This window comes from Capsicum annuum, chromosome 11 (assembly GCF_002878395.1).
Source record: "Capsicum annuum cultivar UCD-10X-F1 chromosome 11, UCD10Xv1.1, whole genome shotgun sequence".
NCBI classification, from domain to species: domain Eukaryota; kingdom Viridiplantae; phylum Streptophyta; class Magnoliopsida; order Solanales; family Solanaceae; genus Capsicum; species Capsicum annuum.
Genome location: NC_061121.1, coordinates 206,631,650 through 206,645,532, shown reverse-complemented (window position 1 = coordinate 206,645,532; position 13,883 = coordinate 206,631,650). Strand labels below are relative to the sequence as shown.

Sequence of the window (13,883 nt, the reverse complement as noted above, 5' to 3'; positions counted from 1 at the left end):
TTTACAATCAAACGACGAATAAAAAGTTTTATCCCAGAATTATTATTTTATCTCAGAATTATTTGCAAACCAAACGGCCCCTATCTGTAGTAAAACACACCTTGATGCTGAGTTGACCAATTACTTGTTCCAAATCGATAACAAATACGTGTACGTAAACTCAACATCAAAGTGTGAATTAATGTAAAGGGAGAAATAGCTAAATATCAAACTCGTCCAAAATGATATCTAGGCACCTAATTAGAACAGTGAACATCTGAGACAAATTAAAACCTCGCAAAATGATTTAGGTGTGGTTTTCTTTACCATTAATTCTTAATGAAAATTACATAGTTCATTGTAGCTAGTCAATATAATCAACATAATTTAGGAAATATATATATATATATATATATATAAAAGAGAAACAATAAAGTATCCAAAAAGAATTAACAAATCTGGCGGGGTAAAAAAATTTCCTAATCCTAAATTAAAGGGACTTAAAAAAAGCATCGGAAAACAGGAGATGAAATTAGTGTGGCCGGCCATAACTTCAAATCATCAACATGATAATCATTAGGGGTTAAATTTAAGTCCAAGCAAAAAATCCTCTTGCTGCTATTTGACTTCTTCAATACCGGTATCTTGGCCATCAACGTTTTACTAATTTCATCACGGTGACGCCTCATGTGTCCGCCTAACGCTTGACCCAAAGAGAACTCCATACAACAAATGGAACATTTATGAATCTTATTGTTCTTTTTGGTTTGAACAAGATACTCTCCGAATAATCTTGGTCGTTTATTATGACTTGCACGGTGACCACCAAGTGCTTGGAAAGACGGGAAGTGTTTATTGCAAGTCTTGCATTCAAAATCATTAATGTGATGATCTGATGACGAAGAACTGTTATTGTCATTGTGGTTGTTCAAACGAGACAAAAGCATTAAGGCGCAGTTGGCCATGGCCTCAGCTTCAATTTGCATATCATTTTCTCTGCTTCTTTTCAGGGTAGTCATTCTACAAATATCTTTTTGTGTAGCAAATTTGAAAGGATATGTGGAAGGTAGAAGTAAGAGATATATATGATACTCTTTGGTTGTTGTTGCGGCACATATATATAAGGTCTCAATTCAACTACGCTAGGTTAAATCAGTCAAAGCAAATGTGTATTTTAAAAGATGGTCACTAGATTCGCGCAGAAAGAGACAAGTAAAATAATGTTGGCTTTCATTGAGGTTTCTAGAATACTTCCAAGAGCTTTCATATACTTAATGGTTGACCAAGTAAAGAGCTGCAAAAAACACGTCCATACGTCGGTCAGTGAAAAGGACAAGTGCTTTTTAGTCTGAACTAACTCTTTTAAGGATGTTATGGGCCCGTATGGCCTTGGAAAATTTTCGCTTTTTTTCGAAATTTTTTTTTTAAGTTGAAAATTGTGGTGTTTGATCGTAAAAATTCAAAATATAATTACGAAAAATTTTTCTGAAAAGGAAAAATAGGTTTTTGTTATTTTCACAATTTTTCAACTCCAATTTCAACTTTTATTATTATTAAATATAACCCAATCTTTTAAATTTTTACATAAAACTCTCCTTATAACATTACTTTTTCTTACGTATATAACAGTTTTAAAGAATAAGATAATTATAATTTCAAACTTAATGTTATCCTAATTAATATATATATCTTTTTCTCTCTCGTCATTATTTTTATCCCTTATTTAATTTTCTCTTTTATTTAAGATATTATTTTACTGCTAATTTATATTTATACCCATAAATATATAAAGTATTATATTTATAATAGAGATATACAAAGTATGTTATATATAAAGTTTATACCATATATATAATATACACACATATATAAATATACAAAATATTAAGAAACATACTAAGCATATTTATAATATAAATATACAAAGTATGTTATATATGAAGTTTATACCATGTTTATATCATATACACATATATAAAAATACAAAGTATAAGAAAAATACTAAGCATATTTATATATTTATGGTATATGATATAATATACCATAAATATGCAAAGTATGTTTTACGTAGAAATAATTTATTCACACACAGTAAAATCTTTCATGTATAAGAAAATTAAAGAAATAAATTAGCGGCGCCCTAAAATTTAATAACTCATCATTTCCTATTTTTTAGGAACGGAAAATGAAGGAAATAAACTAAATAAATTTCTAAAAAAATAAATTTGTTTGAAAGATAATATTTGTTACCTAAAAAACAGGAAGCAGTGATCTGTTAATATAACATTCATATTTAAAATTTTCAAATATGAGAAAATGACTATTAATGTAAATATTATATATGTTATAATTGAAATTCATTAAATATGACCATGTATATGTAATTATTTTTATAATAGTGGCTAATTATGTTCTTTTTTCATTAGGTAAATTTTAGTTGGGTGATTTTGATAATTTGTAAAAGTTAGGGCATAAAATCATATTTAAAAAAGTTTTTTTCAAAAGTCAAATTTTTTTTTAAAAAAGACATGATCAAATACAACTTCAACTCCAATTTCAACTTTAACTTCAACTTCAACTTCAACTTTAAAAAATTTTAGTTTTCATGGGCAAACGACTACTAAGTAGTTTTTTGGGTCGGTGGCAATCGGCAGGTGAAGGTTATGGCGATGGTGATGAAAGTAGTGCCTTGGTACACAAGTTGGAATTGGAAACAAATAACAAAACCAATTTGGTTGTGAAAAGTCAAAATAGAATAAATAAATTGAAATGAAAGTAGTATTTATTCAAATTTGCCTTTGGCCTATGCGATTTAGAGCAAATATATTAACAATAATACTATATTTAATGTATTCACATCAGTGGAGTTGTGTTTCTTGAGTTCGAAATAGATAAGATATCCTTCGGAAGCTAATAATTTAAATTATGGAGTCAATAAATTAGATGACACATAAATTAAAACTATACTAAAAACTTAATATTATATTATATGATTTCACCAATTGACCTACATATAAAACATCTATAATCTATATTTATATCCATAATCTATAATCTATAATATATTAAGAGTGTGAACATCTTTAGAAAAGTGAATCGAACTTTTCATTCTTCATTAAAAGTTTTTTATTTAGATAAAATCATTTTTGGATCACCTCTTTTTATTATTTTTATGATATTAAATATTAACTATAATAAATTTATTAAAAATCAAACGGAGAAGATTTTTTATCATGGTTAAATTTTTAAATTTATGGTAAAAAAATTTGGGCCTTCAATATGTCCAAAAAAGAAAATTAGGCAAACTTTTGTAAATAAAAGAGGTTTTGTTAACTTTTTCTTACCCAAAAAACGTGAAAAAAAGGGTAATAAGACAATTATATCACCGACATAGTTTGTGGGATAATGGATGGGGTTGTTCTGCTCTTAACCAGAGGTCGAGAGTTCGATCCTGGGTATGGAAAAAATTCTATTGAGAGCAGTGTCACCTTAATGGGCCCTATAATGCGTAATTCAGATTAGTCGGAGCTCAAATACAAATACCAAATACCAAATGAAAAATCAAAAAGATATTAAAATCAACTAAAATTTTATTTTACCTTTTAAATTCCCTGTGGATTTTCGCCTCTGGTTGCTTGGTTTCGAGCTGGCAAGATAAGGCTATTCTTCCTAAATTTATGGTTAAAAGAAAAAAAAAGAAATTGTGCCTTCATATCCAGAAAAGAAAATTAGACAACCTTTTGTAAATAAAAAAGGTTTTGTTGCCTTTTTCTTATCCAGAAAACGTGGGCAAAAGTGTAATAAGACGTTAAAATCAACTTAAATATTATTTTACTTTTTAAGGGTCCGTTTGGTTATGGAAATTTTTTTCTTTTCTTTGAAAAAATTTTCTGAAGTTGAAAATTGTGGTGTTTGATCATGAAAAATTAGGAAATAATTTAAAAAAAATTTCTGAAAAGAGAAAACAAGTTTTTATTGTTTTCACAATTTTTCAACTCTAATTCTAACTTTTATTATTATTACATATAACCCCAATCTTTTAAATTTTTACATAAAACTCTCCTTAAAACATTACTTTTTCAATATTATGTATATAGTAGTTTTAAAGAATAAGATAATTATAATTTCAAACTTAATGCTATCTTAATTAATATATATCTCTTTTTCTCTCATCATTATTTTTATCCCTTATTTAATTTTCTCCCTTATTTAAGACATTATTTTACTGCTAATTTATATTTATACCCATAAATATATAAAGTATTATATTTATGCCCATAAATATATAAAGTATTATATTTATAATAGAAATATACAAAGTATGTTATATATAAAGTTTATATCATGTATATACCATATACACATATATAATTATATAAAGTATTAAAAAACATATTAAGCATATTTATAATATAAATATACAAAGTATGTTATATATGAAGTTTATACCATGTATATACCATATACACACATATATAAAAATACAAAGTATAAAGAAACATACTAAGCATATTTATATATTTATGGTATATGATATAATATACCATAAATATGCAAAACATGTTTTACATAGAAATAATTTATTCACGCACGGTAAAATCTTTCATGTATAAGAAAATTAAAGAAATAAATTAGCGGCACCCTAAAATTTAATAACAACTCATCATTTCCTATTTTTTAGGAACGAAAAATGAAGGAAATAAATTCCTAAAAAAATAAATTTATTGGAAAGATAATATTTGTTACCTAAAAAATAGGAAACAGTGATCTGTTAATATAACATCCATATTTAAAATTTTCAAATATGAGAAAACGGCTATTAATGTAAATATTGTATATGTCATAATTGAAATTCATTAAATATAACCATGTATATGTAATTATTTTTATAATAGTTGCTAATTGTGTTCATTTTTCATTAGTAGATAAATTTTAATTGGGTGATTTTGATAGTTCGTAAAAGTTAGGGTATAAAATCAAATTTAAAAATGTTTTTTCAAAAGTCAATTTTTTTTTCCGAAAAAGACATGCCAAACACAACTCCAACTTCAATTTCAACTCCAACTTAACTCCAACTCCAAAAAATTTTAATTTTCATCGCCAAACGGCTGCTAAATTTTCCTGTGGATTTTCGTCTCTACTCTTGTGATGGTTGCTTGCTTTTGAGCTGGCAAGATAGGGTCATTCTTGGCTCGTGCTCGGAGAAAATTAGGTTTAAGTTATTCATTTTATTTACTATACTTTAGTTTTAGAATTCTTTCACTATTTAGTTTTACTTATGTTAATTTTCAGTTATTAACTCAATTTTGTTTTTGATATAGAACTATTTAAGCAGGTATTCAAGAGCTCCTCATGATCACGATTTCATGTAAATTTATTAGTGCACTTATACTTTTTGTGAGATTTATTTGCTTTCATAAGATGCCTAGGAATAAGACAGAAAATTCGTAGATTTATTATTCATTTCATATTCATTAATATGAATTATTTTTATCTTTTTTTTGTTAAAATATGTAGACAAATTTTATTTTGCATTTTGCTTTATGTTAGGGAACTTTTTATTTTTAATTGGTTTATGTTGGCATAGCTTAGATCAATTGTTTTTTCACTACTAACGTATGTATAACAGAGATGATCTTGCATTGAATTAAAAAAAAGGAGTTTGTATAGATTTGATTTTTTTATTTAATAAAGGTTTTAATCATAATCATTCAGATTTTAACTATTATATATTTTTGTTTTTTTTTTAGGTTTGAGCAAAGTTAAAGTAGAGTTGAATGTTATTTTTTTTTTTTTTGGGGGGGGGGGGGGGGGGGGGGGGGGGATTGATTTGTGATTACTTTGTATTTCATAATTGTTCTTTTTATGATTGTAGATTTTGGTGGAATTATTTTGTGCTAAAATTTCAAATTACTTAGTCAATAAGAAAAATATTTTAATAAGTAATTGTATATAGTATTTTTTGTATTTGTCTTCGTATGATTTGTGTTTATTTTTTGTTATTATTTTGGCAAGGACAGGTTGAGGATGATGAGTTTCTCTTTATAGTTAAAATTTAAAAAGTTAGATTTTAAATATTTGTTTGCATTAGTTGATGATAAATGAAGAATTTGACTGAAATTAAAATTTAAAAGCCAATGTAGAAACTAGAACTAGGGATAGGCCCGTCAATCGAACCGGTCCGACCCAGACCGATACCGGCCCAATAACTTTACCCGGGATGTGGGCTTGTCCGGTACCGATCCCAATTCTTAATGGGTCGATCTGTACCGGGCCCAATAGTAAATTTGGTCAAACGGTCCGTGATCGGCCCAATTACTATTACTATCGATTTTAACCAGTCTGGACTGGTTCAACCGGCCCGATTTGAGTAATGGGCCGTTAGCTGTCCATTATGTTTAAGAAAATTAAATTTAATTTGATTTTTCATGAATTTTTGCAATATATACTATATATACACACATATATACTCTTAAATACGTTAAATAATACACGTATATATATATATATATATATATATATATATACATTAAATTTCTACTTTAAAAAATATAAACACATTAGACATAAGTACATTAAACATATATGAGTTTAAATACTATGTGAAATAATATAAATACAACTTATTATACGTTATATATTATAGTACATTAGAAAATACATACAATTCGTTGAAATACTTCTAGAAACAATATACGTTCAATATATACTATTTAAAATATTATCTAAAAGTTGGAACATTATATATATATATATATATACTACTTTAGAAAATATATACTGATGTATACATTAAATATATACTACTTTAGTCTATAAAAAATATATACACATATATACATACAATATACACTACTTAAAATACTACTTGAAACAATATACATACAACATAAATAGACATTACATATATACTACTTTAGAAAACATGTACACATTCAATATATACTACTTTAGTCTATAGAAAATATATACATATATATACATACAATATATACTACGTAAAATACTACTAGAAACAACATACATACAACATATATACATTACACACACACACACACACATATATATACTCTACTTTAAAAAATATATAAACATGTATACGTTAAATATATACTACATAATACAATAATACTTGAACATATATTCAAAAATTTACATACACTAGTTAAAATATAAATATATATAGTATTTTTATATATCAATACTAGTTGTCTAAGGAATATTTGCTAACAATATTTTTATTTTTTTATTATATGTGTATATGTTTGTAATGTTTATGACTTTATGCAACGTTTGATAGTAATATATTAAAAGTATTTAATTCAAATTAGACATTTAATTTAATTGAAAAAAATATGTAAGAAGTGAATGAACCTTATATATATTTTATTGATTGCAAAATGATCTTAAACTTGTAAGTTACAAGAACGATAATTCTACAAATTTTGCATCCTTTTTTTAAACTCATACATATTAATGTTAACGGAAACTGCCCGAGGATAGTCAAAATCAATGGGGCCAAAGCCATGCATTGAACTTGATTGTGTTGAGTTCTCCCTTGAAATCATAATTTCTTCAAGATTTTGTTCATTCGTCAACTCCATCTCCATTCCTTGATTTCTTCGTTCCGCTTTAATCCAGTCTCTAAGGTAAACTAGAACATTTGTAGCATTGCCTCTCAATGCGTGTCGATTGTCTCCAAGTTGTTGCCGTCCCTGACTAAACGCACTCTCTGATGCAAAGGTTGACATTGGAACATTTAATATATCTCTAGCTAATTTTAAAAGTACAAGATATTGTCTTTCATTATTCTTTCACCAATCTAGTGTGTTGATCCTTACTCTATGATCCACCATTGGCTGTCTAAGATAATATTGAAGCTCTTCTCGAGAAATGATTTTGTGTGTTGATTGCGGAATGTTGTCCAAAATATTTAAATCAAAAATATAATCAGGATAACTACTGTGTGCCTGTTTTTTAAAAGATTATGACTCTTCGGGAGCTTGGGTGACGAAAGTTGGAGTGATATGTGTTAGTACAACCTTATCAAGTAAATCTGCATAATGGTTGTGTAATGCATCCATGTATTTATTCGCATCATCCATAGCCATAAACAAAACAAGTTGTTCTTTAGGTTGTATCTAAAGCTCTTTAAATAATATGAGTAAATTCTGCTATAATGCTATATTTCATACATGAATTTACTATAACACCAATCAAGTAAATTGAGGAAAGCAGATAAAAATATTTTTAAAAGTTAGCAATCATTGCTTCAATGACTTAATTGTAACCTTCTTTATTCTTATATATGTTAAGCAAACAAGAAATATCGGTCAAATAAGCTAAAATTTACAAAGAGTAGGATAATAAGAATCAGAAAATTCAACCGTAGCTATGTAAAAGTTTTTCAAAAATTTAACAAGATCATCAATTGCAACCCAATCAGAATCGTGTAACATATACTCGGAAAGAACCAGAATATTGATTAAAAGTCATTGTAATAGGAACTTTATAAATAAGACAAGTTTGTAAATAATTATAAGTAGCATTCCATCTAAATATCACATTCTTCATACATTACTACCGGTCTAAGTTTAATTTGTTCACCTTTACTCTTAAATTCTTTCATTCTAATTTTTCGATGATTTTCTTGAATAAAGCCAATGGCAAGCCTGATCTTTTCAATATAAAGCTCAAAAATTCAAGACCATCTCTTACGATTAAATTATATATATGACACAAACACTTAACATGAAATATTTCGTATAAGGGCGGAGAAAGTTTAGCTTTTAGCAACTCAACAACAGTTTTATTGTTAGATGCATTATCAAAAGATATACATAATACTTTTCTTCTAATACAATAATATTTTACAACTTTAGAAATAGATTCAAAAATAAATTTTTCTATGTGTCTACGATCTTTATCATACAAAAAAGTTAAAATACGTTTTTGCATAATAAAATTACTCTCTATCCAGTGATAAATAATTATTTTTATTAATAGCACGATCAAGATTAGAAGTTAAAGCAACTCTACATGGGATATTTTTTAATAATGCAGATAAATAATAAACATATTGTGCATGAAGTCTAAAAATATCAGACCGATAAATACTTTTTGGAATGACTTTAAATATGAGATTATAACTTGTTTAAATATAACGAATAAAAGCATCAGAAGAAGCAAAAGAGAAAGACAAATAATCCACAACTATCATTTTGGCTATTTCTTCGCGGTCCTTCATTTTATTATAATCCTTAATTAATTGACTGGTTGTTGGGTTCAATCTACTTTGAGTTGGCCCACTAACAGTCCTACCACCTTGTGCAGCAGCTAGCTCTATTGAGTGTTTATCTCGTAAATGTCTCATCAATGCACCCATACCCCCTTTATTACCTCCAGTCTTATGCCCATATACTAATTCACAAATATTGCATTGGACCTTAGTTTTTTCTTCTATTTTTGTATAAAAGTTTCATACAATACTAGTTCTTCTATAAGATTATCACGACCTAGACTAATGGACCGTGCAAACACCTACACTATTCTAAGTAGCTAGGAAAACCCTTATTATCCAACTAAAAATATGTGGAAGACTTCTATTTTTAACAAAATACTAGATTAAATATAATAAAGTAAATTAAATACTAATAAATTACCTTTTTCAAAAACTTCTTACAAATGCCTTCACTATCCCAAGACTTGGTCATATATGTTCAAGAGTTACCTATTACAATATAGAATGACAATAAAATAAATAATATAAGGACTCTAACATCTGCTAGGAAGAAAGTGCGGAAGTTAGTGCTAAATATCGTCATCCATCTAGTAACTATAAACTAACTCGCATTCAGTCTACACCCCAAGAAGGAATGTAGAAGTAGGGTCAGTACAACCACACGTACTGGTAGGCATCATCGACCGACCATGTTAGTTCATATAATCATAAAATAGAATTAAGAAAAATAAATTATGACATCTTGAATGAAATATAATTCAACTAAGATTGTAATAATATTATTACTTTACCTATATAACTTACATCATCCAACTATTCTTCTAACTCCATCAATATTATATTCACTACTAACATACTCTAGCCTCATTAATTCACACCCTCAACCACAATTCAATACTAATACATCACTATTCCTCTTTATTCACCTTATCTTTTACATTACTCATTTTCATAGGAACAAATTCATAATCATAGACAACCCACACTAAACTCCTGGGCTAACAACCAAATTCTTTCTTATAATATTAAAGAAATAATAACTAGCCATTCTGGTTAGCTAGGATTACAACACGTATAAATAAAACAAGTCAACCAATATATAAGTAAGTAAATACCGAGTTTCACTTTTTCAAGCATATGCCACCCAATCAATCTCAAGAATACAATCAAGTTGGGAATACAAGTCAACTCATATCTCAGTGAGACACATTAAAGTACTCAAGTATCATTAACAGACCTTGTACATACTATTGAAAAAGGATTAATTCAATTATTGAAGTTTGGGATAGTTTCTTTCGGATTATTCATTGGATTCATCACTTTGGATCACTTAATTGTCAATTTATTTATTATTATTAGAATCACCATGTTGGCTCGTTATCTACTTAATAACCCATACAACCTCTCAAACTCAACACAAATATATACACATAGTATGAAACTTATTTTTTTTCAACTAGTCATGACCTGCAGGGGACAATCTATGTCCATATACCGTACCGACGTCGTACTCAATTCACCAGATACATATTCGTACCAGCATGGTACCTAATACATCATATACATATCTGTACCGACATGGTACCTGATACATATCTGTACCAGCGTGGTACCCAATCCAACATATACATATTCGTACCGATGTAGTAACCGATCCACCATATACATATCCATACCGATGTGGTACCCGATCCACTATATACATATCCATACCTGCGTGGTATCCAATCCAACATATACATATTTGTACCGGTGTGGTACCCGATCCACCATATACATATCTGTACCGACGTGGTACCCGATCCACCATAAACAACTAATATCAATATACATATCCATACCGACATGGTACCCAATCCTCCAAAACCATATTGTATACATTTTATTAACACACTATTTTTCGGGATGTAGCACGATGTACTAAATTTACAAATACACTTAAAATCATAAAGAAATTCGATCAAGTGCTTTCATTTATTAATATTTTAACCCTCTCATGGGAATTATTTCAATAATTCACCACGATCATCAACAAGCCATTCCTGGCATCAATATAAGGAGTTATCATTATCAAACAAGCCTTTATCATTATCAAACAAGCCTCTTATAGGCATAATTCAATAAATCATTATTATCACCAATTTAGCCTCTCATGGGCATCCAATAGATAAAGTGTTTTTATCAATACCAAAATAAGAATGTCATAAAATAGATCACAATTTAACACTTAAGCATGCAAGTCACTATTGGAGCATTACTTACTCATTAATTGTTAAAATGTCACTATATTTTTCATATAATACAATCATTACACTAATTCAAGTCATCTATCCTTTTGTAACGACCTAAAAATTTGATGAAATATGTGATATTTGTAATTTTGAGTGATTTGACTATTTTACCCCTCCCAATAGTTATATTATGATATTTCTAGGGTGTGGGAGTGATCGACATAATTTTCAATGCATTTTTGTATCATTTATGTAGTATTATGATTTTTGATGGCTTCGAGAGCCTTATTTTGAACTTATGTGGATATATTTTATTCTATACAACGGATGGCCTAATGGAATGCACCAGTAGATCCAAAATATCACTTTTAGATTAGGTAGACCTTTGGTTCGGGTACCGATGCACCCGAGCTCATTTCGACCTATTGGTCGGAAAATTAGAAAATTGGAAAATTGGAAATATGAGTGTGAGATCTCCATTTGATCGAAACGACCTCGGATGAAAAATCCGACTTTGTCAGCGATTCAAAATATTTATTTTAGGGTATTAGAATATTTGATATGATTTTACGGCTTTTAAATCTCATTTCGACCCTCAGTTTGAAAAATTATAATTTTAGATTTCGGAAGTCAATTTTGTGAAAATGATATTTTTTTTTAAAAAAATGATATTTCCATCGCATCCAAAATGTTAAATTTAGTATGGTTGCATAGTTCGTTTGTGTATATCAAACTACGAACGAATCCCGGGCTCCCCGTCGAAGTCCGTTGGACTTGGGAAGAAAATCTGCACCATTGTAGTAGATTTTCTGCTATATAATAGTCTTTTTTGCCCATTTTTGGTCTTTTGCTCATTTTTCTTCTTGTTGCTTAAGATTAAACTCTAAAATAATATGAGAGCTTAAAAGTAAACTTTGTGGGAGCTTGGGAAGCTAGATTAACACCTATTTCCTGGTTTTATTATGGATTTAAGGTAAGAATTCACCCTTTTCTTAGTAATTTTTTAATTAATTTCTCAAAACTCCAAAAATCTTAGAGCATGATTTTAAATCCAAATTTCACTCCTTTTCACTTGAATAATGTTTGTATCTTATAATTACTAGTTTTTCATCAATTTAACCTTCAAAAAACTCTAATTCTTGATTTTAACTCGAATTTCAAAGATTTTATCCGGTAAATCTCAAAAATAGTTTTTCTTTGATTTGAACCTCGTTTTGACTCGATTTAACTGGGGTTTTCATCTGTAGATTTCTAAAAATATGAAAAACATATTTTTGAAGTAAAGTTTTGATTTTTTCCTTCTTTTTTGGAAACCCATTTTGGGGGTCCGTTTTGATCCCAAACCAAAAGTAGTCAATATGAGTATCGTTGATTTTATTTTAATGCGTAGATTTCATAATTTATATTTTTAGTGAAGTTTGAGATTATTCGTGAAAAGTAAGGTCATGGGTTCAAGTGTAAAGGATCGGTTTTGGCTTTCGAGGTAGGTTATGGCTTAACTCTTTCAGACTGAGCTGGGTAGTAAATGATGGTGGGAACTAATCTTGAAAAATGGCTATTTATGTGTTGTGCCTGTGTGGGGGCCTATATGTGATGTAATTATCGAAATGGAGTTATTATATGATATGTGTCACCGTGTGGGTTGCTATGTGATACTAATTGCCTAGAATACATGTGAATAACTGTATTGTGTTGTTAAGATGCTTAATATGGTACCATTGGTGTATTATGATTATATTCATACTTTATTGGCACACGAGAGATGTGGAAGTTCATGGATAAAACAAAAATAATGAGTGGATATTGGCTCATGTGGTTATGGAAATGTATCATGATGGTTGATTGTGGAAATATATCATGTGGTTGGTTGTGGAAATATATCATGTGGTTGGTCATGAAAATACTCATTATGATTCGTTTTGAGCATCACAACTTTATATCATACTCATTCATGAAACATTGGTACCACCATTACAACATATGAGAAACACTAGTAACACCTATAGCACCTTTCTGAGGGATATTCTGGAAAGAAGATATGATATATGTGAATTGTATATGGATCGACGAACCCCCATGGGTCCTACGTCGGGAAGCTTTAGCTTCGTAGGTATTTATGAGGATTGTGCGACAATCCCGAAGGTTGTGCGATGACTTCGTGCATCATCATCATCATCATCATCATCATTATTATTATCATACACACTGTACTTACTTTATTGTGTTTATGTTTTATTGTATTTCCATATTGACTTGTCATCTATGGATTTGTTTTACATTCCTTTACTTATATTTGATGATCTTGTATTTACATGTTCTCTCTTGTTCTATTTATATATGATATAATATATGCTTGTGTTATATATTTTGGTGTGTTGTTGTAATATATGTGATATACATTAGAACTATTAGTGCAAGCGGTGTGGGCTGCT

The 13,883-nt window shown here is 28.6% G+C and overlaps 1 protein-coding gene across 1 annotated transcript; it reads right to left on the bottom strand.

Annotated features, from left to right (window-relative positions):
- Positions 1-266: 266 nt before the first annotated feature.
- On the bottom strand, positions 267-1,114 carry LOC107857049 (zinc finger protein ZAT11). Its single transcript, XM_016701994.2, has one exon. It carries the CDS (start codon positions 996-998, stop codon positions 480-482), a length of 519 nt encoding a protein of 172 aa, XP_016557480.1. The 5' UTR covers positions 999-1,114; the 3' UTR covers positions 267-479.
- Positions 1,115-13,883: the final 12,769 nt, after the last annotated feature.

Bases quoted from the DNA above. Each gene is read 5' to 3' on its own strand.
- LOC107857049 (XM_016701994.2), bottom strand. From the start codon at position 998: ATGACTACCCTGAAAAGAAGCAGAGAAAATGATATGCAAATTGAAGCT.